Source organism: Mustela nigripes, chromosome 13 (genome assembly GCF_022355385.1).
Source record: "Mustela nigripes isolate SB6536 chromosome 13, MUSNIG.SB6536, whole genome shotgun sequence".
In the NCBI taxonomy this organism is placed as follows: Eukaryota; Metazoa; Chordata; class Mammalia; order Carnivora; family Mustelidae; genus Mustela; species Mustela nigripes.
In genome coordinates, this window is record NC_081569.1 from 144,110,656 (window position 1) to 144,137,792 (window position 27,137).

Below are 27,137 nucleotides of genomic sequence, written 5' to 3' on the forward strand. Positions count from 1 at the left end.
TCATTCGGGGGTTATGGGTCATTAGGCACCAACGTACGTGATTTACGTTAAACTTGAAACCGGGTCCTCTAGCCCGCACCTCCAGCAAGACTTCCCACCACTGCTTACGTCGGTCCTTTTACCTCCTGGATTCCCTGGGTCGTGTTTTCATCCTGATTTTGTCATTCAAAGACACACCAGGGCTGCTTCCTCCGGCGTGTGCCCCCAGCACCAGGGGCTCCCACGACCACTCATTTCTTGGGCGTTCCCCAGTGTTTCTGTAAATACGGATATTCTTTCTCTCGTGTCCCCCCGAGAGGTATCCTACCACAGAAGCCGTTCTGAATGTTGTGGATTTTCTCTTAAAAACAGACGGCAGAGACCTTCCCGCACCAGCGCGGAAATGGCCTGGAGGCTGTAACCTCTGAACAGTCCTGCCCGTTTCACCGTGGGCTTGTGTCATCGCCCGGCCCCGGGGGGTGGACACCTGGGGGGTTCCCAGAGTGCTGCTGGTACCTGAGACGCTCCAGCAAATGACCGTGACTGGGCCTCGCTGGCCCGCGGAAGCCCGGGCGGACATCCTCGTGGGCAGCAGCACTTGTGATCCCAGGAGAGCACCACCTCCACGGACGCGTCGGTGGCTTTGCGTCCCCGCCCCGCACCGGCCCTCTGCTTGCCCACCACGGCACGTGACCACATTCCAGGATTTTCCAAAATCGACAGGTAAGGAACCGTGTCTCTGCATGACTTCGTCTACATTTGTCACTACAGGTGACCCTGCGCTCGTGCCCACGAGCGGCGTCTGTCCGTTTGGCTACTGAGCATTTCCGCTCTGGTGTCGTGGGATTCACCGTTGTTCTCGGCAGCACTTTTACAGGTTTACTTCACTTACATTTATATCTTTGATCCTTTTTAACCGGCGCGTGGTCACGGTGTGGCTCCAACTTTCTCGTTCTTCAGAGGAGCAACCGCCTGTGCAATGTCGGCCTGCTGACCGCCGTGACCACGCGCGGACTCCTGCCCTGCCGCGCCGTGCCGTGCGCTCTGCCCTCCGCTGCCCTCCCCTCGTTCTCCTGTGCCACTTGACTAATTTTGCTCGTTCCTTTTCCACGGGGACGCTGGACTCCGCACACCCGGCTCCGGGGAAAGCTGTTCCCCTGCGGTCCACTCAGGCTCGGCTCCTCCCGACCCTCCCACGCGGCTCATGACATCTGCGACCTCCAGGCTGTCTTCAGGTCACGGGCCCGGGGCCTCCACCTGACTGTGGGTCGCTCAGCTAAGCACCCCTGGCTCCCGAGGATCCCAGCTTCCTTCCACCCCGCTGGCCTCGCGCCACCCCTCCCATCTCTGCAAGCACGGCTGGGCTCAGCCCCGGCCGGCTCCCTTCTGCGTCGCTGTTGCTCCCGCGGGGTCTCACCCTCTCCGTCGTGACAAACGCCATCTCTCCCTTTTTAAGATACTTATTTTAGAGCGAGTGTGCGCAAGCGAGCACGGGAGGGGCAGGAGGAGCGCGAATCCTGAAGCAGCCCCCGCAGGAGCATGAAGCCCGGCGTGGGGCTGGGTCCCAGGACCCAGCTGAATGAAATCAAGGGTCAGCCGCTCTACGGACTGAGCCCCCAGGCGCCCTCCACCAGAGACCCTCCCCACGGTGCCTCCTGGGCTGATGCCGCCTGTGACACCCACACGCTCTCCTGAGGGCCTTCCAGGAGCCCAGGATGAGGTCTGGACGTCCCCCCCACACCAGTGCTCTCTCCGCCGCTCCCTCTCCAGCGACCAAGGGCCCCCGCGAGCCTGCGTTGCCTGCTCCTGCCGTACTCCCCACTTCCACAGAAAGGGCTGGGGCTTCCGTCTGCAGCAGACCCGGGGACATCCACCTCCACTGCCGACACCCCGGTCCGAGTCACAGTCACCATCCCCACGACGACCGCCCTGGTCTGCCAAGGCATCTGTCAGGCCCTGCCAGCTGGCATCCCCGTTCGGACGTCCAGCCCGTTCGGACGTCCAGCCCGTTCTTCCCTGGCGGACGTGGCCCCAGCCTGCCCTGGCTCCCAGCCCTGCCCTCGTCTTTCTTTCCTCTCCAGGGTTTGGGGTCACCAGCCTCCAGCCAGGTCCCAGAGCCGCTGCTCGCTGTCCTGCCTGGCCTGATCGACCTCCACAGGGAGGGGGCTGGGGCCGAGGGCCTGAAGGACTGGTGGTCTGGGGGCTGGGCCTGTGGGGTCTGGGGCCAGAGGACTGGGGTCCAGGCACTGGGGATGTGGGAGCACTGGGGTGAGGTCTGGGACTTGGGGATGTGGGGGTTGGGCCCAGAGGGCTGGGGCTGCGGGGACTGGGGGCATGGAGTCCAGGGCCGGAGGACTGGGGGTCAGGGCACTAGGGGTGTAGGGACCCAGGGGCCCAGAACTGGCTTGAGATCTGAGGACTGGGGGTGTAAGAGTCCGGGCCGGAGGGCCGGGGATCATGGCACTGGGGCTGTGGGGGCCTGAGGCTAGAGAACTGGGGTGAGGTCTGGGGCCAGAGAACTCGGGGTCAGGGCACCGAGGGTGTGGGGGCCGGGAGACTGAGCTGAGGTCCAGGTGTTGGGAGGGTGGGGTCCGGGGCCGGCCTGGGGCTCCAGGGGTTGGGGGTGTGCGGGTCCCGGGATAGGGATGTGCGGTCGGGGGCGGGGACTGGGGGTCCAGGCGCTGGGGGCGTGGCAGCCGGAGGACTGGGGTGAGGTTGGGGCGTTGGGGTGCGGGGCCGGGGCAGGAGCAGGGCTCCGGGGTTGGGGTGCGGGGCCGGGCCGGGCACCGCGCTCTTTCCCGCCCTCCGCACTGTTAGGGCCCGTCGCCCCCCGGGAGGTCTCGAGGGGACGACTCGCCCCGCGCCGCCCCGCCCCCCAGCTGACGGGCGCGAGGAAAGGCGGGCAGCGGGCGGAAACGGCCCCGCACGGCCGACCCGGGGTCCGGGGCCACAGCCGCACCGGGCGACCCGCCGAGCCTCCGCCCGCAGCCAGCCCTGAAGTGCCGACCCGACCGCGCATGCTCGCTCCGCCTCCCCGCGCTCCCCCGACACAGGGGACGGCGTGCGGCCGCTCCCGGAAGTCCCCCGGGAAACGCGAGCCCCTGGGCCGCGGGTTCCGCCGCGGGTCGCGGGTGGACTCGGGGGAAGTCTGTCCGTCCCGCGCCGTGGGCGCTCGCGGAGGACGCGCGGCGCGTGGCCCCTCGGCTGCGTGGGGCGGGGCTCCCCGGGCCGGCGCGTCTGGCGCGCTGGGCGGCGGGACCGCACGGTGACTCGGCGCCGACTTACCTGCCGGGCTCACCTGTCCGCGGGGCGGGCCGCGGACCCCGCCCGACCCTCGTCCGCCCGCCCGCCGCGCCGGGTCAGCGGGAGCGCGGGGCCCTTCCCGGGGCCGGAGGGGATGCAGGAGGCCCTCCGCCTGCGAGCGCTGCGCTCCACGGGCCGTGTCGCGCGGCAGGGACGGAGTGCGGGGTGGCCTCGCGGGGCCGCGGCAGATCGCGGAGTCCCACCGCCCGCGGACATGGGTGGGGGGACCCACGCGCCCCCGCCCCCGCCCCCGGGGCGACCCCCGCGCCCCCGCCTCCGCCTGGGCGGATGGTTCTAAGCCCCTCCCCTCCTCCCTCCAAGCAGTTGGAAAAAAGCTCAATTTACTTGCTAAACTTGGTGAAGTGAGTTTGAGAAATGCCATGCGTTTGCTGAAAAGCTCGTGAACTCTAGGATGGACCGACCGCAGCCCTACCAGTGGACGCCCTTTTAGCTTGGAGTAGACATACAAGTGTGGTCATTTGAACCCACGCGGCTTGTTTTCCTCCCAGGGCAGGAGGCCTGGAAGCGAAGTTCAGCCGCCCAGGGGTGTCAGCCTCTCTGTAACCTGGAGGGGCCTTTCCCTCCTGGTCACAGAGGGTTGCCAGAGCTCCAGCTGCTACACCCATGCTCCAGGCTGGGCAGAGTGGAAAGGGAGAGTGACAGAAATGTCTCTTTTATCATGGAAATGCCCAGACGCTCCCCATTTCAACGGCCAGAACTATGTCCCAAGACCAACATGGCGGCAGCGCAGCTGGGAGAGTGGACACTCAGCTTTTCCCGCGTTTATAGTGGAGGGAAGAGAGTGGGGTTAACGGCCAGGGTAGAGATCTGTCACTGTGGCTGTCCCATGTCTTTGATTGTTCCCGTGTTGTGAATCCTGTCTTCCCACTCGGAATTCAGAGGGACCACCCAAGCCTGCGTCCCTTGCCTCATGTGACGCCTGTAGGGGCCTGCCACACCAGGACACCAGTGGGCTGCTGGGACTACGCTTTGCTGAGCCTGTTCCCGGCCAAGGCCGCGTATTTCTGGGGCCGGAGGTGGCGGCCGCGTCAGCTTGCTGCTGAGCAATGGGGTGTCTCTGGGCTTAGCGCAGCCTGCAGATCCATTACCCAGACAGGCTCTGGTAGGAGGTCGGGGCGCAGTTCCTGGAAACGTCACCCAACCCTCAAGCTATCTTACAGCTCCTTGTAAATCCACATTCGCTTATCAAGTAGGTTCTCTCTGCAGCCAGATGGGTTGGATTGTGTCCCTCAAATGTTCTGCTGAAGTCCTGATCCCCAGTATGTGTGACTGACCTTATTTGGAAGTAGGGTCTTGACCTTGACCGATGTAATCAAGTAAGAAGAGGTTATTGGGGTGGGCCGTAATCCAACATGACTGGTCTCCTTGTAAGAAGAGGGGCATTTGGACGCAGACACGCAGGGGGAGAGGCCGTGGGACAGTGGGGCGGAGTTTGAAGGGATGCAGCTGGGAGCCCAGAGCACCCACCCGGAGGACCACGCGGAGCGCGGCCCTGACCCCACCTTGATTCTGGATCTGGCCTCCAGGGTGTGAGAGGATAAACTTCTGTTGTTTTAATCATCCCAGTTTGCGGTCTTTTGTTGGAAACCACAGTGTGGGGGTGAGTGAAAAGGGGGCCGGATGGACGCATAACCGGATTCCAGGCGGTGGGGTTTGCTTAGGGAGGAGGCTCCCCACATCCCTAAGGCAGACGGCTGGCCCAGACTCCCCTGTGCTTTCCAAGAAGCAGCAGGGGGACCTACCATGGCCACCGCGCTCCCCCATGCCCACCAGGCCGCCCTGCCTACCTGCGCGGAGGAGGGGGGGAGGGGAGACCTTGGCCTCATGGGGGTGCCGTGTTCGTGGGGAGATGAGTGATTTTCACCCCCCGTGGCCCCTGAAGCCGAAGAGGACTTTTGCACTTACGCTCGGGTAGGAGTGGGCACTACCCCTGGGAGCGCGGGCGGCTCACTCGGCCAGGCCCTGCGGGTACAATCGAGGCCTTCCACGTTCCCCCACGAGGTCTCCTGGGGGAGGGTTCAGTCCGTTTGGGAAGCTATGGGACTGGGACGGCCAGACGGTGGGGGTCACAAGGCGGTGAGCCCTAGACTCCTGCTCTGCGGCAGCATGGAACCAGGCGTCTGCACGGGGACGCCCCTTCCTTCTGGAGCTCCGGGTGCTCCGCCTCCCGCGACGTCCTCAGCACCCGGAGGTCTCTGCGGGTGAGGGGGTGTCCTCAGCTCCTCTCAGTCTGCAGGGGCTCTCAGCATCTGGGGACCCGCTCAGCGTCCCGAGGACACTCAGCACCGGGCTCTCCACATCTGGGGTGGGGTGGGGCGCGCCCGGCCTCCCGGGGACCGCTCCCGAGACCCCGTGCTTCTGCCGAGAGCCGCAGCGCATTCGGCGCAGGACCCGCCTCTCTCCGGGATGCGCTGGAGGTCCTGGGTGCAAGCCCGCTCCGCGCCCAGATCGTGGGGCTGGGGAAAGCGCCGCGCTTTGAGTGCAGTTGGCGCCGGTGGAAGGTGGGCTCCCGCCCTGCGGGGAGGTCGGAGCGGACGTCTAGGGAGACCCTGCCCCTGCGCGCGGACCAGGGGACGAGTGGGACCGGTGGCGGGGGTCAGCGGGGCTGGGGGGGTCCCAGGAGAAAGGGGGAAGCACAGGGGGCTTTGGGTGCAGAGAGGGGGGGCGGCTGCCCTGGTGGGAGGCGAGGACGAGGCCTGGACTCCCCCGACCCAAGCAAGCTGTGAAGGCCTTGCGGGCATCTGCGTGTGGAAGGGGGGGGAGGCAGGTGGCCAGGATGGGCTGGACAGAGACGGCGGGGGGGGGGGGGGCGGGGGGGGGGGGGGGGGGGGCGTTGCGGGGGGGGGGGGGGGCCTGGAGTAGCAGCCTTGGCCTCTGCGGGAGCCCGGCCATGGCAGAGCAGGTTGAGGTGGGGACCTCCAGGGGTCTCTGGGCAGCTTGGGGGGCAGCAGCCCCAGGAGGGCAACGGGAAGGGAGTGCAGGAGCTGGAGGGGCTCCAGTACCGGCCCAGGGCTGCCTGCGGTCTTCAACCGCAGGCCCCCGCACTCCCGGCCTGCCCTCCACACCCGCTCCTGTTCATCTGCTCCATTCTCCCCGCAACAGTGACTGCAGTCTCCCCCGCAAAGCTGCTCCATCTGGGGTCTCTGGAGGGGGCTCTCCATGGGAACCCAAGACACTGAATGGGGTGCCCTTGGGTGCCTACAGAATCCCTCCTGGGGAGAACTGCCTGTGTCCTCCCTGGGGGACTCAGCGAGGTGGCTGGCTGCGGGGGGCGGGTGACCACAGGGCTTCCTGGCCTCTCCCTGTGCCCTGGCAGGGGAGATCTGGGGACCTGGGGCCTCCATGAGTTGGGGAGGTGGCTGGTTTGGAGAGGGAGGGCAGGCAAGGGGAGAGAGGTGGCCGCCAAGGCCTGAGGGGCCACAGAGCTGGGATGAGCTCCTGATACATCCACCTCCTGCTGTGTGCCTTCACCCCTGCCTGTCCCCCGGCCCCTCCCAGGATAAACTGTTTATTTTTGTTTAAACAATTATTGAAGCTTATTTCATGTGTACGTGGTTTTTTTTTTTTTTTTAAGATTATTTATTTATTTATTTGACAGAGAGAAATCACAAGTAGACGGAGAGGCAGGCAGAGAGAGAGAGAGGGAAGCAGGCTCCCTGCTGGGCAGAGAGCCCGATGTGGGACTCGATCCCAGGACCCTGAGATCATGACCTGAGCCAAAGGCAGCGGCTTAACCCACTGAGCCACCCAGGCGCCCATGAGTTAATTTTTGGTCCCGACCCGAGGTAAGGGTCCCACTTCGTTCTCTGCTTGCTAGTGCCCAGCTGTTGTTGACAAGAATGTCCTCTGGCCATTGAGGGGTCTTGGCACCGTCGTCAAACACCGGCCGACCATCCGTGGGGAGGTCTCCGTCCGGGCTGTCTATGCGACTCCATGGGTCCTTTCAGGCGTGCTTAGGCCAGTCATGCACTATTTTAATGGCTGTAGCTCTGCAGGAAGTTTCAAAGTCGGGAAGTGTGAGTCCTCCGACTGGAGTCTTTTTCAAGACTGTCTGGGCTGCTCGGGGCCCCTGGCGATTCCACGCGAACCTGAGGATTGGCCTATTTCCATGGGAAAGGCTTTCGGAATTCCCATGGGGATCGCGCGGAATCTGTAGGTTGCCCTGGGTAGTACCGACCTTTTGCGATGTCGAGGCTTCTCATCCGTGGGCACAGATGTCTGTCTGCTTATGATTTCTTTCCAGCGCTGCTTTGTAGCTCTCAGAGCTCAGGACTCTGCCCGGCTCAGGTGGATTTATTCCTCAATATTTCATTCTTTTTTTTTTTTAAGAGAGAGTGTGTGCATGCCTGTGTGAGTGTGGAGGGAAAAGGGACAGGGAGGGAGGATCCTGAGCAGACCCCCCACTGCCGGCAGAGCCTGCTGTGGGGCTGAACTCATGACCCAAGTCACTACCTCAGCAGAAAGGAAGTGTCAGGCTAAGGGACTGAGCTGAGACGGCCAAGTGCCCCATAAATATTTAAATTGTTGAGATGCTATTGAGGATGGGCTGCTTTCTTAATTTCTTTTTCTCTCCCGAGTTATTTTTTTGATCTCAGGACTTACTACTCCCTAACATTTAAATATATTTTGGGGGGCACCTGGGTGGCTCAGCAGGTTAAGCCTCTGCCTTCGGCTCACATCATGATCTCAGGGTCCTGGGATCAAGCCCCACATGGAGCCCCACATCGGGCTCTCTGCTCAGCGGGGAGCCTGCTTCCCCCTCCCCTGCCTGCCTCTCTGCCTGCTTGTGATCTCTGTCAATTAAATAAAATCTTTAAATATATTTTTTGTTTATTTTTATTTACTTATTTTTTAATAGACTAAAATTTCGGTAAGGGTTAGAGCTTTGATTCGTTTCCAGCCTTAGTCCCCATATGGGGACTATGAAACATGAAACAGTCACATAAAACAGTCACACGCGTAGTAGGTCAGTGCGTAACCGCTGAGCGCGGTGATGACTGTTTGCCTCCGTCGGCATTCGCTCTCCCGACCAGAGCTTTTCCCCTTGTGCGGTGATGACGGGGCTCTACTAGGTGATGACGGGGCTCTAGTGGGTGATGACGGGGCTCTAGTGGGTGATGACGGGGCTCTAGTGGGTGATGACAGGGCTCTAGTAGGTGACGACGGGGCTCTACTAGGCAGTCTCTACCCCCAGTGTGGGTCTTGAACTCACAACCCTGAGATCGAGAGTCACACACTCCACCGACTGAGCTGTCCAGGCGCCCCCAAAATCTGTTTTTTCTCCCCTAATTCTTTTGATTTCTGCACGTGGTGGCTGTGTCAGGCTGCTTGGGGCGCGGACCTGCTCTGGGAACTTGCCTCCCGTGGCCCGGGCTCTACCTCTTCAGCGACCTCTCGCCTCTGCCGCCCTGCACAGAATTCTCCTACATGAGGTGATGATTTCTGGAACTTGTACTCAGGTCCAGGGATTTGTCTAGTCCCAAATCCGTTCCACATTCACTGGGTTACACCGTAGCTTCAGAGGCTGAGCTAATACCTGGGGAGGCAGCCTCCCTACCCCCTTGGGTCTTTTCGGTGTATCCCCTCCGGCTCTTGTCTCTGCTCGTCTCGCCCTGCCAAGCCCTCCTGCGCCGCAGACCCGCGATGCTTTCCCTCATCGGATCTCGCTCTGCAGACCGCAGAGCTTTCTTCACGCAGGTCCTGGGCCGTGCTTACTGGCTCCTTAAGTGTTTTGTATTTCTGTGTCACGGCAAGAAGTGGGATAGATTTTTCTTGTTTTAAAAGCTCATTATTGGAACAGAAAAAAAAAAAGTTTAATCATTCCATACGCTTCTCTTGCCAATTCGCCAGCTTATCCTATAATTCCGGTAGTTTTTACTAGAGTGTGTCAGCTTGTCCAGGTGGCCCAGCACACCGTCCTCAGTGGCTTTGGGGTTCTCCTTCCCCCAAGCTGATGCTCATCACCGACTTCCATCTGTGTTCGTAAGCGGGACGACCCCCTTCTCTTTTCTTATCACCTGGGTGTGGGGAGGGGGAGGTCCGCCTTTCCCTGCGGGACGGAGCAGGGTCAGCCCGCTCCTCCTGCGCTGCCTCCTTTGCTCACCAGCGGGTCTGCTCCCTGCCCACCCATCAGGGGAGGTCATTGATCACCTGAAACATGGCGTCCTGTGTGGGGCGGCCCAGGGCCTGTAGTGAATGGCTCTCCCCAGCCCGGGGTGGGGCGTGAGCCCCCTACGTGGGGGCCTGGGGGCTGAGAAGGAGAAGCCTAGAGCCCAGCGCTCTAGCGCCACGAGGAGCCCGCCCAGCCCAGCTGTGGTGGGGGTGCCGTAGGCCGCCCGTGGCGGGTAGGCAAGGCCGGAGCTTCACAGGGGCACCCAGTGGTGCTCAGTCTCGGAGGGCTCCCTCCCAGGGCCCTGCCTCCCACTGAGCCCATGGTCCTTCCCGCCGTCTGCACCTCTCTGTGGACCGGCCTTTTTCACAGGCTCCCCATCCTGCTCCCCATCCTGCTCCCCATCCTGCTCCCGGTGCGGCCGCCCCCTCGCCGCACACCCCCGCCGACCCCCCTGGCCCAGCACCGGGAGCCTCATTGCCGGCCAGACCCCCTCTTGCTTTCTGCACCCGCGTCTCCCCCACTTCCTGAAGCCGCCTTCCCTCCCGCAAAGAGCGAAGTCTGCGCTCCTCGGTTCTTCTAAGTCGCCCAGGACTCGGGAGGTGGCACCCCCTGGCCTGCACAGCAGGGTCCCAGGAAGCCCATCCCCCGGCGCTCTGCCCCGAGCGTCCAGGCAGAGCGGGGCCCCGTCCCGTGGGGGCAGAGTCAGGGCTCGCAGACAGGTCAGGCTGTGGGGAGCTCAGCAGGGACAGATTGGCCCGTGGGCTTAGCACAAAGCTGTGCGGACAGGACAGGTTCCCTGACGCCTCGACTCTCTGACACTGTGGGGGAGCTGCTGTGCCTCCCCTTCCCTTGGTAACCCCTCCGGGGGGCCTTCGTGCCTGCCCGCACCCCCACTCCAGGGGGAAGCTCTGAGGCCAAGAAGGACAAACACTTTGGCTTTGGGACCAGCGTCTCTGCTGTGGCTTTGGGAAGTCCAAAGACTGACTGTTGTCTCTGGCGTCCCTCGGAGCCGCCGGGGCGCATCTCCAAACATGCCCTGCGGCCGCTCTCTCACGGGAAAAGAGAGCACACGTTCAAAAAGTCCCAGCCGGGGGCACGGCGGGGCTCAGTGGGTTAAGCGTCTGCCTTCGGCTCAGGTCATGATCCCAGGGTCCTGGGATCAGTCGGTCCCACATCGGGCTCCCTGCTTCTCCCTCTGCCTGCCCCTCCCCCTGTTCATGCTCTCTCTCTCTCTCTCTCTCAAACAAATAATAAATAAAATCTTTAAAAAAAAGAAAAAGAAAAATCCCATCTGTCCCCACACTGGGGCCCACACTGGGTCTCCCGGAGCCTCCTCCTGCAGCTCTTCACCCTTCCCGTTGCCAAACCCTGCCGGGGGTTGGGGGGGCCTGTTTCCACCTCTCCCGCCCCCTCCCTCCCTCTGCCCGGGCCGGGCACCACATCTGGGTTTTCTGATGGTGAGGAAACTGAGTCACGGAGAAGCCACGTGACTTGCTTCAAATCCCAAGCCGCTGGGTGATTCACGAGTGCCCACTGGCACCGTCCTCCAGGACAGCCGGACGTGTGTCTGGGCGGTGTCCACCACTGGCCAGGCCGCGCCGGACCTCTGGTCCTTCTTCCTCTGGTGGAGGCTGTCCTCACGGGAGTGTCTGTGTCTTTGCGCTCAGACGCGTCCGCCACGGCGACATACTTCCGACAGCGAGTCCCTCCAGCGGGAAGGTCTCGGGGCTCCAGGTTTGGAAGGTGCCTCGGAGCACAGTGTGTGCAGAGGGGACCTGCTCCGGGGCACGGGGGTCCGCGGGGGAGGGTGAACGGAGTGACGCAGCTACGAGGCAGGCAGGGCCCCTCGGTGGCCCGCGGGCTTCAGCCCTTCCTCACCCAGCCATGCTCTCTGTCAGGGTCGAACCGCCGGTGGATAAAGCGTGACCGGTGGGTGCGCCAGGGCTGGCCCAGGGGCCACAGGGCAAACGGCAGAGGCGCAGCAGGGGAGGGGAAGGTCAGCACTGCTCCCGGGGGACGAGGCCTTTGAGCCGGGATGAGGGGGGGGGGGGGGTGGCAGCCAACAGAGTGCACAAAAGCCTGGGGCTTGTGTTTCGGGGCAGCCCCGTCGGCTGGTGGGGAAGACGGGGGAGGTGGGGACCCCTCCCTGCGGTCTGCTTGCCCTGCGTCCCGAGGTCCGCAGATGCCCTCCAGGGAGGCGGGGGGCTCTGACCCCCCACAAGGGGAGGCTGAGGGTCTCCTGCAGAAGGGTGGCTCCTCCTTCCCCACCCGCATCTCCCCCGCTTCCTGAAGCCGCCTTCCGTCCCACAAGCCAGGCCTGATCAGACTCTGGTACCCCCACCTTGCCCGCAGCCCTGCCCTGGCCAGCGCCCCCCCGCCCCAGGGAAGACTGCCTGGTGCTGGACACACTCCTGGTCAGCAAGTGTCCCCACAGCAGACCCCAAGCCGAGGACCAGAGTGCGCAGTGAGGGGGTGCACGAGGGAGGGGGTGGGCAGGCAGCCCCAGCGGGCCGCGGGAACCCCTTTACGGGGACCGTGGTGGGACTGAGCTGGGAGCTCGCCTCCCTGAGAGCAGAGGCCGTAGGCGCCGGCTCCGAATGCGGCTGAGAGCCTCTCCTGCACGCGCCGTCCAGGGCCAGCCAGCTCACTCTTAGTTCCAGTTATTTACTGTCAGTTCCAGAGTTTCCATCTCATAATGGTTTTCACAGCTTCCAGGCCTCTGGCAGAATTCTCCATCTCTGCCCTTTGTTTCTTGAATGTTTTAATCATAGTTGTTTGAGAATCCGTGTCTGATAGCACCAGTATCTGGACCACCTGTGAATCAGCTGCTTTTATCTTTTTCTCTGTATTTTTTTTTTTTTTTTTAATATTTCATGGGGCAGCTGGGCGGCTCGGTCAGTGAAGCGCCTGCCTTCCCCTAGGGTCGTGATCCTGGGGTCCTGGGATCGATGCCCTGTGTTGGGCTCCTCGCTCCGTGGGGGGTCTGCTTCTCCCCTCCCTCTGCCCATCTCCCTACTCATGCGAGCACGCTCTCTCCCAAATACATAATAAAAATCTCTTAAAAATAAAAAAAAGTTGTTATTTATTTATTTGGGAGAGAGAGAGCGATCTTGAGTGGGGTGGGGGGAGGGAGAAGCAGACCCCCCGCAGAGCCAGGGGCCCACCTTCCACCCCGGGGACCCCGGGATCGTGAGCTGAGCCGAAGGCAGGGGCATCACTGACTGCGCCCCCCAGGCGCCCTGCCATGTGCTTTCAAATCAAGCTTTTGAGGTCGTTCTTGGTGCAGGTTTTGTCTGATATTTGCTACTCGCCAGAGCGGAAACAGAAGTGTTTGCTTGGTGCTGAGACTTTCGGATGCCTGGCATTTCACGATTGTGATTAAAAACTAAATGGTCTGATAAACTATAAGGAGCGCCTAGATCTGATGGGTGGACGGTAAGATTAATCCAGCAGACGATCTGATGTAAGAAATTTTAAAAATTATATACCTTGTATTTTTAAAATTATATATATTGTGTTTTTAAAAAATTTTATTTATTGGGCACCTGGGTGGCTCAGTTGCTGTGCGTCTGCCTTCGGCTCAGGTGATGATCCTGGGGTCCCGGGATCCAGCCCCGCATCGAGTTCCCTGCTCAAGTGAGGAGGCTGCTTCTCCCTCTCCCGCTCCCCCCGGCTGTGTTCCCTCTCTCCCTGTGTCCCTCTGTCAAGTAAATAAATAGATAAATATTTTTTAAAAGATTTTATTTATTTATTTGAGAGAGAGAGAAGGAATGAGAGAGAGAGAGAGAGGGAGCATGAAAAGGGGAGAGGCAGAGGGAGAAGCAGACTCCCCGCTGAGCGGAGAGCCTGATGTGGGGCTTGATCCCGGGACCCCAGGATCATGACCTGCGCGGAAGGCAGAGGCTTAACCCTCTGAGCCACCCAGGTGCCCTGTATTGTGTGTTTTAATTTTATAACAGAATAATGAGAGAAATAATGTTGCACTTATTTATTTTTTAAGGTTGCATTTATTTTAGTAAGAAATTTGTTAAGAGGGAAACATGTCAGGATACAGTATTCTTTTCTTTTTCTCCTAACATTTGGCCCGAGAGCAAACCCGGTTCCCCCGGCCCTGGTTTCTGGGTGGGAACCTCACGCTCGGCTCCGCACGAGCACAATTCCAGAAGAGTCTGAGAACTCCAGTCCACTGCACCGGAGAGCAGTGAGCACATGTACATCTCGTTCTGCTACTTGGGAGTTGGTCCTTTTGGTTCTGCCTCTGACCTTGGGAGGCTGCCATCGCGTATCTCTCCTTGGAAGGATTGGATTTCTGCCCCGTTTGAGGCCACAGAACCTTGCCGCGTTTTGTTCCAGTGCTTCCCTGGGAGGGAAGGAGCCGACTGCGTGGCGCACGTAGGGTGTGCGGCAAACACTGAGGGAGAAGCCGAGCACGTGCGTGGGAATCGCAGAGCTGCGCGCCTGGTCTGCGGCTGGGAGCAGGCGGGCCGGGGGTTGGGGTGGGGGACAGAGTCCGAGGAGGTGGGGCGCCCTGGACAACGGTGTGCAGTGGGCTCACACATGGGTTGCGCATAACCTACAAATGCTGTTGGAACACGTTTTAAAAATATGCGGCTTTCCTTAAAAATTTGAAACTGTACAAAAAGCCTGTGTGCGTGAGTCAAAATGCACCAAAGAAAGAAATGTAGTGTTAGAATAAATATATAAAATATATAAAAAATAAAATATAAATCAGGGATATGACACAAAACATCCATTATGGGAATCAAGATAAAAAGGCATTTTGCTTAATAAAATGTGACACTTCTGTATCCTCACAAGAGCTCCAGCCGATGACATTTCTGCCACTGTCCCGTCCAGTAGAAGAGCCGATCTGGTGCCTCTGGCCACTGAGGGGATGCGGGCCACCCAGCGGCCCTGCTCCTGCGTGCGTGGGCTGGGGAAGGGGAGCAGAAGCAGCGCTGGCTCTCTGGGGGCCACCTGAGAGAGGACCCTGGGGCGCAGGAGACGGTCCCCTGCCTTGTCTGCCCAGGGGACCTGCAGGGCTGTGGGCAAGCATGGGGTGTGAGGGGCCTGGGCTCTCGGCTGCTATGGGCTCTGGGTTCCAGACCGAGGGTGCAAGAGAGCAACAGGGCTTCCCATTTTTTTTTTTTTTTTAAAGATTTTATTTACTTACTTGAGAGAGAATGAGTGAGAGAGCATGAGCGAGGAGAAGGTCAGAGGGAGAAGCAGACTCCCCGTGGAGCTGGGAGCCCGATGCGGGACTCGATCCTGGAAGTCTGGGATCATGACCTGAGCTGAAGGCAGTCGCTCCACCAACTGAGCCTCCCAGGCGCCCGCAACAGGGCTTCCTTGACTGGACGTTCCAGCTCCTCACTGTCCGACTCTGTCCCATAGCCAGGGGCGCTGGGGGCAGGGATGTGGGGGGAGGGGCGCTGGGGGCAGGGATGCGGTCTTCCCCACTCGGGGATCAGGGATCCATCCCCTGTGCAGGGGCCACTTCTGGGAGGGCTGTGGGCAGACACATGCCCTTTAGGAGGGCGGCCCAGGGACGGCCTGGGGGGACCCCACCTTCCAGACGCTTCCAGCCACCTCTCACCCCTCAGGTTTACCGGTCCTGGGGCTCCTGCCGCTTCTGCTGCAGCCCAGGGCCCTGCTGCTCCCCAGCCAGGCCCCAGAAGGACAGATGGCGCGCCTCCCACCGCAGAGAGGTGCCGGGTCTCAGCTGGGCGGGTAGCGAAGCGTGGACAAAGGGCAGCTCAGGCTTTCTGGGCTCTGGCCTCCTGCTGTCTGCAGATAATCACCTTCAGCCACGAGGACTGGGTCTCCAGGAGGCCAGCAAGCCTGGGGGGGGGGGGCTGGGGCACCCTCCAGGCTTCTGATGGGCAGCGAGGCCAGTGGGGAAGGCTATGCCCGGGACCACCGTTGCCAGGCCCCACTGCTCAGGCAGCGACCCAGCCCCAGCAGGCTCCCTAGCTGGGGGCCAGCGGGACTGGGGCCAGCAGACAAGCGTGGCTCCTGTCCTCTCCCGGGCCGGGCAGGCCCCTGCAGACCTGGGCAGCCGTACAGCCGATGCCAACAAGGAGTCGTCTCCTTGCCTCACCTCTAGGAAGGCCCAGCGCCTGGTCGCAGCTGACCTTCGGCTTCTGGTCACCGACAGGGGTGTGCAAGGCCCAGGCTGACTGTGGGAAGGGGAGAGGCGGGGCGGTCCCTCTGCCAGGTGTGTGTCGGGCACTTCCGTGTCCTCAGGTGTCCTCAGGTGCCAGCTGTGAGGCCTCCTTCTGCGTGCAGCGCTGCCCAGTGCTTAGGCTGGAAGCTCTCGATGTCCTGATGCTAGTGGCTGGGTGTGAAGCCCCAAAGGCAAGAGGACAGTCGCAGTATCACAGGACCCCCAGGATCCCACGTGGACGACAAGGCGGCTGGGCTGCCTGACGGTCAGCCACTGCAGGCGCAGGCTCAAACGGACACCCCTGGCCCAAATCCTCGAGGGTAGCCTACGAGGCCCAGGAGCACAGGCTGGTCCCAGCCCTGACCTCAGCTGGAGGCTGTGGAGCTTAATGGCTTCAAAGGGCCCCAGGCCCTGGGGCTGGGGACTGGCCGCCTGGTTTCATCTCTTTGATTCTTCCCCTGGCTCCAGTCCCACCTCTGGAGGAGGGGTCTGCACACTCCACCTAAAGCTGTAGCCACCCCATCAGGCCCCTGCCTGACCTTGTAGCCTTGTGTCCTTGGCCCCAAGCCCGCCGGCCCTGCTGGGAGCTCCCCTGACTCTGAGTGTGCTGCAGGCTGCTTCCGCCGCTCTCCTGAGTCTCTCTTCCTTCAGGAACACAGCACGTCTCGTCCTCTTTATTTTTTTTAAGGATTTTATTTATTTGACAGAGATCACAAGTAGGCAGAGAGGCAGGCAGAGAGAGAGGGGGAAGCAGACTCCACGCTGAGCAGCGAGCCCGATGCGGGGCTCGATCCCAGGACTCTGAGACCATGACCTGAGCTGAAGGCAGAGGCTTAACCCCCTGAGCCCCCCACGCGCCCCCTTGTCATCTTTAATACAGCTTTCTGGTTTAAGAAATTTCAAGCAAAGCTAAGGGTAAGTGGTGGAAACAGGGCCCCCACCCCCAGTTCCCATGTGCAGACACCAGACTGGGACCAGACAGAGGGGCTGTGGCTTCACTTCGAATATCAAAGAGATGGTTCTGGGCTCCCCAGGATGCTGCTGCTCGCCCAAGGCTGCAGGGGGTCCAGCCTCACTCAGGGGCGCCCTCGCGTGGACACACGTGCAGCCTGTCTCTGGCTTTGCTGGGAGAAGCAAGGCAGTGATGGAAATCGCAGCTGCCCTCGGCTCTGTCCCCACCGCACACATCCCAGCAGGGAGGCAGGGCTGGCCCAACACCTGCCTTTGTGAGGTGCGTCGCCACGCAAACTGCTCACTCCCCTTCGGGATTTCGGGGGGGGGGGGGGGGCTCTCTCCATCCCCCCCCCCCCCCCCTGCTGAGACGTCCTGGTCTCCCTGCGGGGAAACAGCTACCTCCAGGGAGCAGGCACTTGCGTTTCTCTGACCGCGAGTGAAGTTCAGCCTCGTCCAACAAACAGCGGTTCCCGTTTCCCTGCGCGTCCGGCAGCACGACGGCTTCGGACGCGGGGTCGGCCTTCACCTCACTGAGCTGGAGACTGCTTTGCTAGCTCATCCTTGAGCATCCGCGTTACAAAGTTTCCCGTTTGTCCCGTCCTTGGACTTAAAAGGTTGTATCTATGAGAAATGTTGCAATTTGTAATTTAATTGGACTTATAAGCTGTATTTTTAGTGGCTTCTGCATTTGTATCATGCTGAGAAGAGCCTTCCTCACCCCGAGACTGTCAAAGTCTCCCGTGTTTTCTTGGAATGCTTTCGTCGTGCTGCGCTTTTTTGCACTTATGTTTCTGGACCATAAGGGTTTCATTTTGGAGACAGATAAATAATACCCTTTTCTCGTGGATTTTAAATGCCCCCCGGTCACGTGACAAACGGCGACACACACCTCTGGTCCATGTGTCCAGTGAACTGCCCATAGCAAAATGTTCCGGTTGCTTCTACAACAGATTCTGCTCTCCAGCAGGATGAGGCCTCCGCTTCAGAATGTTGCAGGAATCTTCTGCTTTTCCCTTTCCCCCTTTTGTTGTGTTTAATCTGCATACTATGAAACTTGCCATCTTCACCATGTTTAAAGGTAAAGTTCAGGGGCATGAAGCATGCTTACCTCATTGTGCAACCTTCGCCAGCACCAACTTCCGGAACCTTTTTCATCTCCCCAAACTGGAACTCTGTCCCTCTGAACACTCCCAGCCCGTTGCCCCAGCCCCAGCGCCCGCATCTGACTTTCCGTCCCCGTGAGTCTGACTCCTCTAGGGGCCTCATGTTAGTGGACCCACAAAGGTCTTTTCCTTTCGCGACTGGCTCTGTTCGCGCAGTTCATCCACGTGCGGCAGGAGCCAGGATCTCCTTCTTGACTGAGCGACACTTGAGGTAGGGCTGGATTGTCCGCGGATGGGTGCTGGGTGCTGCCACCTTTTGGCCACTGTGAGTAGTGGTGCTGGGAGCCCCGCGCTGGAGGCGTCTGGGTCCCTGCCTTCAGCTCTCTGGGTGAAACCTGACGTGGAATGAATGCATCATATAATAATTCTATTTGTAAGTTTTTGAAGAACTGCCGTACTGTTCCCCAGAGCAGCTGCACCCTGCTACATGCCCACCAGCAGTGCACAGGGTTCCAATTTCTCCACATCCCTGCCAGAGCTTATTTTATCTGTCGACGTACCTGCTTTTCTTGCTAGTAGCTTTCCTGATGGTGTTCGCTGGGTCTCGCGGTGGGACACGCTGGGCTACCCAGGGGCGGGTGATGCCGAGACCCTTCCATGCGCTCGAGGCTGTCCGTGCACTGTCTCGGGGACGTGGCCGTCCTAGCACTTTCGGCCTATTTCTTCTTCTCCCCCCCTTTATAAAGATTTATTTATTCATTTGAGAGAGAGAGAGAGAGAGAGCACGCACAGGGGGACGGGCAGAGGGACAGGGAGAGAGAGAATCTCAAGCAGGCTCCCCGCGGAGCGCAGAGCCCGGCATGGGGCTCCATCCCACCACCCCGAGATCAGGACCTGAGCCCAAACCGAGAGTGGTCACGGAGCCGACCGTGTCTCTCGGCTCATTCTCGTGCCTTTCTTCTTCAGGTGGACTTCAGAACTGGTTTGTGTAGTCATAAAGGACACCCTGCAGCCACTTTCACTGCTTGTGTTCACCATACGGGTCCGTTTGGGGGGCTGTGGCCCCACTTGTCCTGTTTTCCTTCCCTCGCTCCTCTGTGGATTCCTGCCTGGGAGTGCCTCCTTCTGTGCGGGCCCCCCCTGTGGCTCCAGGGATCCCCCCTTGTCTGATGGGGCCCAAGCTGCTGCCCTAGCTCTGTCCTGAACCCCCAAATATTGCCGGACAGCTCACCTGCTTGTCCTCGGGCTCTCGACCCCTGTGTCAATCTGTCAACTGCCCATCCCTGCACGTCCGCTCCCCTGATTCCCAGGGACAGGGGGCTGTCCAGGTGACCGCCAGGAACCACACTTGCCTCTCCTGTCCTTCTCCCTAGAGAAGTCAGGATCCTGGCAGGAGACAGACACAAAGAGAGAAAAGGACTTTTTAAAAATTTTTTTAAAAGATTTTATTTATTTATTTATTTATCTATCTATCAGAGAGAGGGAGGGAGACAGCACAAGCAGGGGGAGGGGAGAGGGAGCAGCAGGCTCCCCGCTGAGCAGGGGAGCTCAGCTGGCTGGATCCCAGGACCCTGGGATCATGACCAAAGCCAAAGGGAGACACTTAACGACTGAGCCACCCAGGTGCCCCAAGAAAAGGACTTTTGTGAACAGCCATTTACCAAGCTGTGTACAAGGGTAGGTGAACATCTGGGTGGGGGCTGGTCCCAGCCCTCAGAGGACAGGAAAGGGACCCTGGGGAGGGACTGGGGCCTCTGGTCCAGTAGGAAGTTGGGGAAATTCCCCAACCTCTGGGCTGGAGGCCAGACTCACCCGGAAGCCAGTGGGGGTGGGGCATGGGGCCACAGACGGTGCGGAGCCCAGGGCGGGGCTGCAGCGGGAGAAGGGCAGGTCTGGGGGGCCACCGGGGAATACTCCGTTCTCTTCCCGCTCCTCAGCCCCCACCGCTTCTAGCGCAGGGCCTCTGGCTGGATACCTGACCGTTCCCACACCCCCCGCCACCCACCCTCTTGGGCACCCAGAGCTAATACCCTCATCAGGGCGCGTCTCGGCTGGCATGAAACTCTCCTGCGGCGCCACGTTGCCCTTGGGACCAAGTCCAAACTTCTTGATCACCCAGCGGCAGGTCCCTCCCCTGGTCTGCTCCTCCTCCCACCACCTCAAGCCCGGGTTCCCTGCCTCCGTGTTCCCACCAGGGGTCCTGCGGGCCAGACCGTGTGTGTGTGTGTGGGGGGCGCCTGCTGCCCCGCACAGTCCAGGCAGTGCCCCAGCCGCCCCCCGCCCGGCGGGTGGGTTTCCACCTACACGGTACGTGCCTGAGGCTCCCTTCCATACTCCAGGTGTGCGCCCCGCTTCTTGCTCCCACCCCCAGTCAGGGCCCGGCACGAGAGTTTCGTGGGGACCGAGGACCATGAGGGCGGACTGTCGCACGGGTGCACGGCAGGTGGGCAGCGTCGCAGCCCCAGCGGTCCGGGCCACAGAGCCCAGGCTCCCCAGCACAGCCCCCTCCCAAGCCCTGCCCGCGGGACTTCCCCGCACGGCCCTGCTCAGCCCCGAGCCTCTGCTCAAGACCTTCCCCACACCTGGACGGTAGGATGCGGGCAGGTAGGAGACGTCTCCCACGCTGCCCCCGCCCCAGGACTTTCCCTGTCCCAGCTCCCGGGTCACCCGACGCCCGCAAGCAGCCCGGGAGCCCTGACCCCCGGAGCCGGGAGCATCTCCACGGCCCCCAGACCCACCGCGCCCCCCGGCCCACGCCTCCGTCAGCGCCCACGAGCCCATCCCACGAGCCCAGCCTGGAACGCCAGGTGTCCGGGAGCTGGGGGCGCGGGAGGGAGGGTCGGGGCGGGGGGAGATGGGCCTCTGGGACTCCCTTCCCCTCCCCCAAGCGCCACCCTCATTTGGGCGGCTAAGGGTTCGGGGCTGGGGAACGCCCCCCGAGCGGGGTTTAGCGTTAACCCTCGGGCCCAGGGCCCGGACTCCGGGCTGCTCCGGCCCCAGGTTCCGCTTGACCCGCGGGGGCGGGTCCCCCAGCCGAGCGCGGGGCGGGGAGCGGGGGGTCTGCCGGCGGGTGGGACCTAGAGACGAGGGGGCGGACGCGGGCGACCTAGTGGTGAGCGCGGGGGACCCGACCGACACAGGGGGGGGGGGGGCCGGCGGGGGCGGGGGGGGGTGCGGGCGCGAGGGGGGGGCGGGGGCGAGCGCCGCGCGCACCTGGCGCCGGGGCCCGCCCTAACCTGGATTTCCGGGGGCGGGGCGGGGCGCGGGGGCGGGGCGCGGGGCGGGGCGCCCGCAGACGTCAGGGACCCGCGCGCCAGGCCCGGGCCGCCGCTCCGCCCGTGGGCTCGGCCGGGGCTGCCGCGAGCGTGCGGGCCGCGCCGGGCATGTCCTAGGCGGCGGCCCCGCCCAGCGCTCGGCCGGCGGGCGGGAGGGCCGGGGCCGGGGCCGAGCCGGGGCCGAGCCGGGGCCGAGCCGCAGGTAAGACGCGCGCCCCGCGCCCGCCGCGGCCGGGGCCTCCCTGCGCCCGCACCTGCGCCCGCCGGGCCGCGCGGGGATGGGGATGGGGCTGGGCGGGGGGCAGGAGCCGGGGAGCGGGTCTCCTCCGGGCCGGACAAAGGCGTGGGGACGGCGGCCGCGGGCGTACCTGGCCGGGCTGGTCCCCGCCGCCGCGGAGGCGGCCCGGGTCTGCGCCAGGCCGGGAGGGGCGCCCGGCGCGCGTCTACGCGGCCTGGAGTCGGGGGCGCAGGCCCTGCGCGCCGGGGTCCCCGCCCAGGCACCGGCTTGGCCATGGCTGCCCCGGCGAGCGCTGATTCAGAAGGCGCCGCTCCCTCCCCCTCCGGGCCCGGCCGCCGCCCGGCCTGTCCTCCCGGCGCGTCCTCCCGGCCCGTCCTCCCGCGGTCCCTCCTCCTCTTCCTCCTCATTTCCCTCGTCGCCGTCGCCCGTGCGCGGTCGCTGCCTCCTCTCCCGGCCTGCTCCCGGCCTGCGTTCCGTCGGCGCCTTCCAGCCGCCCGCCCGCCCCAGCTCCTGCCGCGCCCGGACCCTACCGCCATCCGTTCCCTCCCCGGGTCCCCGCCGGCTCCCAGCCCCTGCCCCGGGCGGCTCCCCTGCCCTCCTCACCTCCGGGCCGGTGGCTTTTCTGGCTGGGGCGGCCGTGGGTTCAAGTTCGGGGTGTTTATTATTCCCCTCCTAGCAGGGATGGCCAGCCCAGCCCCAGTCCGGCTGGGCTGTTTGGGAGCATCCTGGGCTTCCCGGCCTGAGCCTTTCCAGGATGGGCTGGTGGTGGCAGAAGCAGGGTCCCAGGGCTTGGCCTCCCTTTGCTGTAAAGCCAGGCTGTGGCCTTCTCTGGGTGGGGTCGCTGCCTGTGGGCGGGTAGCAGGTGATGGAGAGGGTGGGATGGGGCGTTGGGAAGGCCCGGATAGGGCGGGGGATGGGGCGGGGGCTCTGCCGCAGAAAGCCTGTCCCCTCCTGCCCTGAGGAGGGGTTTTAGAGTAGGTTGGGGTTGTGGAGCCCCCGAGCCCTGCAGGGCAGTGATGGTGGAGGTCCCCACTCCTTTGGTCTCTAGCGCCTGCTCCTCTGGCTGGACTCAGACGAAGTGCCCGGGGCTCTGGGAAGGGGGTTCTGGCAGACTTCTCCTGGCCTGGATTTTTCCCACCTTCTTGCCCCAGGTGACATGAGGCTATGTTGTGGGGTCGCTGGGGCCTCCGTGGCCGGGTGGGTCCTGGTGTTGGCTTTGCTCACCGCCTGGCCCGAAGGGAGCTGAGAGCTGGGGCCTCTGGGTGTGGGTACTGCAGGAATAGGGACTGGGGACACCCCCACTGCACCCACCGTCAATTCTCTCCCTTATCGTCTTACCTCCTGTCTGTGCTCCATTCTCTGAGTCATGTCTGGGCCTCAGGACCTCCAGGGCTGGCCACGGGGCACCGACCCACGCCCTTCCACTGTGTCCCCTGCTCAGGCCCCACGCTCTGCTGCTCACTGGTCCTCTGGCACACAGGTGTTTTTGAAATTCATTATGACTTGTGGACAAGGCTGCCCATTCTCTCTCTTCGCACTGAGCCTGCCACAGCGGAAGCAGGTCCTGGAACTACTTTTTGCCTCCAGCACCCACCACAGGACTCCCCACACCTTGTGACCTGTGTCTCTGGACTGGTTTCTTTCCTCTGCCAGGACCCAGCCGCCGCCGCCCGCACGGCCCCTTCCATCCACCCGGCCCTGCCCTGCTCCTGGCATCGCTCACACGTCAGCATCCCAGGGAACCTTCCCAGACCCCCCCCCATTGCTCCCCCACTTCTTCATTTTCCCTTTAAGATATGTACACCTTCTCAGAGCTTTTCACCTCTGCCGCCTGCCTCGCCAGCTGGCGGGAAGGCCCGTGGCGCAGGCCCCAGCTATCTCAGAGCTCAGGACACCTCTGGCACCCAGCAGTGCTCCCATGTGTTCTGTTCAGTGTGTGTGTGTGTGTGTGTGTGGAGAGGAGTGGCTGGGACACTAGTGGGCTGTGCTCTGGGTGCACATGTGTGTCCCATGTGTACACGTGGGACACGTACACGCGTATGTACATGTTTGTCGTCTATGTACAGGGCCCACGGCAGTGACACAGCCCTTCTCTGGGGCTCTGGGTAAGCAAGACACCTGGGTGAGAGTGTGTGTGTGTGTGTCGGTGGGGGGGCTGCATGGGGCCTGGTCTTTGGACATTGGCCCTTGTTGTCACTCAAATTGCCCCCACTGTGCCCCCCAAGCTACCATGGGGTTTCTGTGCCCACCTGGGCCATACCAGTGTGTCACGATGCCCTCGGGATCTCGGGCACCAGGCACTACCTCTGTCACATGCTGCCATGGTCACCTGGTACTGTCCTGGCTGGGGGACCTCAGCAGGATGGCTGTAGTGGTCCTCAAGGACTGTCTAAGTGACCGGTGTGTTGATGGCTCAGGGCTCCTGTCCTCGGGTGTCTTTCCCTGGCCCACCTGCCAGTGCATCCCCGAGTGTCCGGCTAGGGCAGCCCAAACCCTGGGGCAGAGTTTATTTCCTGGGGTGGGGTTGGGTCTGGGGTCATGGGCACCGCGATGGGCCATGCCAAGTCCCTGTTCCTTTTTGGGTTTTGAGGACATGTGCGGCTCCACATGTGGGCAGTGTGGCCCAGGCCTCCTCCCTCCTAGACTCAGCGGCTGGCACCTAGGAGGGAGAGGAGAGAGGCCTAGAGCACAGGGAGGACAGGAGAATATAGGGGTAGGCGTCTGCAGGGACGGGCAGGTGGCCTCGTATGGCCGGGGCCCGGTGTTTCCGGGAGTGGCCGCTGAGTGGCCATGCTTGTGCTCGAGCCTTGGCGGGTGGCGGGGGCAGGATCTGGGCTGGGCCTTTTGTGTCCAGGGCCTGGGGCCCAGGGCGGGAAGGCAGCTCTCACGTCTTCTTCCCCGTAGGGCCACACGGGCCTGGCCGGTGCCAAGATGAGCGTCACATCCTGGTTCCTGGTCAGCAGCAGCGGCACCCGCCACCGGCTCCCGCGAGAGCTCATCTTCGTGGGGCGGGATGAATGTGAGCTCATGCTGCAGGTGAGCCGCTCCGGGCTGAGAAGGCGGGGGTGGGCCCGGGCCAGGCCGCCTGTCCGGCTCGCTGGGGGACACCGGCGGGGAGCCCTCCAGGCGGCCCTGGCCCCGCAGGTGCGGGTGTGCGGGCCCGAGCGTGGGCTCGCGCGGTGGGTCCCTGCCTCTGCCTCGTGGACTGTCTCGGACAGGAGGGTGTTGAGGCTCCTCTCGGGTTCTCAGGGCATCAGGGACCCACCTTTGGAAGGTGCTGGAAAGCGGACCTATCCATAGCTTTGTTGTCTGGGGCCCCATTAGGCCATTGCACGGAGTGGGAGGCCCCCGAGCCAGCTGGGACCCTCGGAGCTGCCTGGGGAAGGCCCTGCCCCTCTGAGGCACCCAAGGGCAGGGAAGGGTCTTTTCTCTGCCGGAGAAACCTGGTGGGGCCAGGGCACCGTGCTCTTGGCCGTCTCAGGCCCTCGGTTTTGGAGTGTGGGTTTGGCTGTCACCGGGCTCGTGTGTCTGGGAGCAAAGAGGGTCAGTGTCCTTTTCCCTGTGCTTCATGGGTCTGATTGAGTCAGGCTTCCTGCAGCCCTGCTCCCCCCACATGGCACGTGGGCCCTTAAAGCCCCCCAAGTTCCACGCCCCCCACTGTGGGACCCTCAGAAGGAAACAGGTGTCCTGGGCGGGCCTCTCGGGTGCAGGGAGAGGCCTCGTGCAGGCCGTGGCTCCCTTGTGCAGGGCCGGCTGTTGTCGCCCGCTCCCTGGGCCGCCGGGGCTTGGGCTGCCGCCGGGGGTGCCACTGTGGGCACGCACGCTTGGGCAGCAGGTGTCAGTGTCCCTCTCTTGAGGGCAGACCCGTCCTTGTCTGGACACCCTGGCTTGCCCTGAGGGTCCTCAGACTTGCTTGACTAGACTAGCAAAGTGCCCCAGTCGCACAGGTGTCTGGGCCTTCTGAGTGTCTTTGATCCAGAACCGTCTGTCGTCTTACTTCTCTTCGTGCCTCTGGCTGCTGGAGAAACTGAGTCGGTGATTGTATGGGGGTGAGCACCTGTCTTCTGTAAAGACCGGGGTGCGTCCTGGAGGCCTCTTGGGCCACACACTGCCTCGGTGGCGACTGCTCTGCCGGCGTCCGGTAGCAGCGGCCTGAGAGCAGTTGCGCAGGTAGCGCCGGGGAACGCTCTCTGTGGGCAGCGAAATCTCAACGTCCTGTGGCTTCCACATATCATGAGATGGTCTCGACTTAACAGAAACCCATTGGCAGATAGAAGGGGGCCCCGAGCGTGTGGTGTGCACAGAGCAGACCGCGGGCTGTGGGTCGCACCCCTGGCGCCCTGAGCCGCCTTTTGAGGTCTGGATGTATCTGGAGGATCCTGATGGTGACTCGGAACCGGGGCCCCGTTCTCTGTCACTGGAGGCGGGTCTGGAAGCATGCTGAGTCTCTAAGCCCCGGCAAGGTGCTGTGCGCCTGGGTAGTGTGTTCGTGCTTTGCGGGTCTTCCTAGGGTGGTCAGGAGGGCCTCTTGGAGGAGGCAGCATTTGATGGCGGCCAAGGCCCGGCTCCCCAGGGATTGTGGAGAGGTTTCTGGGTCAGGAGGTGGGGATCGGGATGCTTGAGTGAGTTTGGGGTCCGGTTCCTTGTTTGGGGTCCGGTTCCTGGTTCTGGGGTCTGGTTCCTGTTCCTGGTCCTGGTTTGTCCTTGGTGGAGCCTTCACGCAGGGCCAGCCCCTGGCTCAGGTGCCCCTGGGGAAACTGAGGCTCCAGGAGACCATGCTTGCTGTCCACGCCTGCAGCCTCCTTTCCTGCCCGGCCCTGAGCTCCTGGGGGTCCTGTCACTCCTGTGCCTTGGTTTTCTCATCTGTTCGGGTGATTCCCACGGTGTCCTTGTCTGTCCTGTCCCCGGCCTCAATCACCTGCCCTCATAGCCTGTGTGGGCGTCACCGAGGCAGCCCAAGCTCTGTGCAAAAGCCCCATCCTCCATCCCCACCAGCGTCCCCACCAGGGGTCTGGGGACACACCCTGACCTTCCCTCTCCCTTATCCGCAGGTGGCTCTGTCGCCGCACTGGCTCAAGGGGCAGGCACACGGGTGGGTCCCAGCCTTGCCCTACGGCTGCCCCCCCCATCCTTCCCAGGCAGGTCCTTCTCACCCCCGCCTGCCTCGTGCTCTCCCTCTCATGCTCTCCTCTGGAGGGTCCGTGTCCTCACCCCCACGTTGCCACTTGGCCGACCTGCAGAGACCTTGCCTTCCAGGGTCGCTGCTCCCGGAGCGGGGCCGGCCACACCCATGTCAGCAGGGACCGGATGAGTCCCAAGGGCGGAGGTCTGCAGGAGTTGGTCCTGGGAACAGGATGGAGGACGGTGGGGCCAATGGGCCTCTCAGGAGGGGTGCGGGGGGCCAGCAGAGGTGCTGGGGCGCAGGGAGGAGCTGGTGCGGGGAGGCAGCGCAGGGCTGTGCAGGGGCCTGTGCTGCCCCACGCTCTCTGAGCCCGGCACAGAGCCAGTGCCCTGGCAGCGTGTACGGACTGACGCGAGCATGAGTGTGCATGTGGGCTGCCTGCCCTGGCCCTTGCCACCGGGGGCCCAGTGATGTGATGCGGGGCATGTGCCCGTGCACGTGGGTGTGTGCCCATGCGTGTCTCTGTGCCTGTGTACGTGTGTGTGTTCATGCGTGTCTCCGTGCCCATGCACGTGTGTGTCCATGCGTGTCTCTGTACCTGTGCACATGTGTGTGCCTATGCGTGTCTCTGTGCCTGTGTACGTGTGTGTGTTCATGCGTGTCTCCGTGCCCATGCACGTGTGTGTCCATGCGTGTCTCCGTGCCCATGCACGTGTGTGTCCATGCGTGTCTCTGTACCTGTGCACACGTGTGTGTGCCCATGCGTGTCTCTGCCCATGCACGTGTGTGTGTCCATGCGTGTCTCTGTACCTGTACACACGTGTGTGTGCCCATGCGTGTCTCTGTACCTGTGCACATGTGTGT

At 62.6% G+C, this 27,137-nt stretch overlaps 1 protein-coding gene and 1 long non-coding RNA gene across 5 annotated transcripts in view; one reads left to right on the forward strand and one right to left on the reverse strand.

The window, feature by feature from the left end:
• Positions 1-15,720: 15,720 nt before the first annotated feature.
• LOC132000315 (uncharacterized) lies at positions 15,721-21,966 on the reverse strand. 2 transcript variants are annotated; one of them, XR_009399247.1, is made up of 4 exons: positions 21,755-21,966; positions 18,870-19,024; positions 18,199-18,374; positions 15,721-18,033 (listed from the first exon to the last, which is right to left on the reverse strand). It is a non-coding gene; the product is annotated as an uncharacterized LOC132000315 (long non-coding RNA). The 2 variants fall into 2 exon arrangements; XR_009399246.1 differs by lacking the exon at positions 21,755-21,966 and adding an exon at positions 19,669-19,786.
• The window catches only part of CEP170B (centrosomal protein 170B), a 26,515-nt gene continuing 19,242 nt past the window's right edge, over positions 19,865-27,137 (forward strand). Inside the window, exons 1-2 of one of the 3 annotated variants that reach the window (XM_059374141.1) lie at positions 19,865-19,945; positions 24,056-24,187. In XM_059374141.1, the coding sequence (XP_059230124.1) occupies positions 24,083-24,187 (105 nt within the window). In that variant the 5' untranslated portion in view covers positions 19,865-19,945; positions 24,056-24,082. Of the gene's footprint in view, positions 19,946-21,057; positions 21,116-24,055; positions 24,188-27,137 lie in introns of those variants that run through there. The other 2 variants (XM_059374143.1, XM_059374142.1) reach the window with 2 other exon arrangements.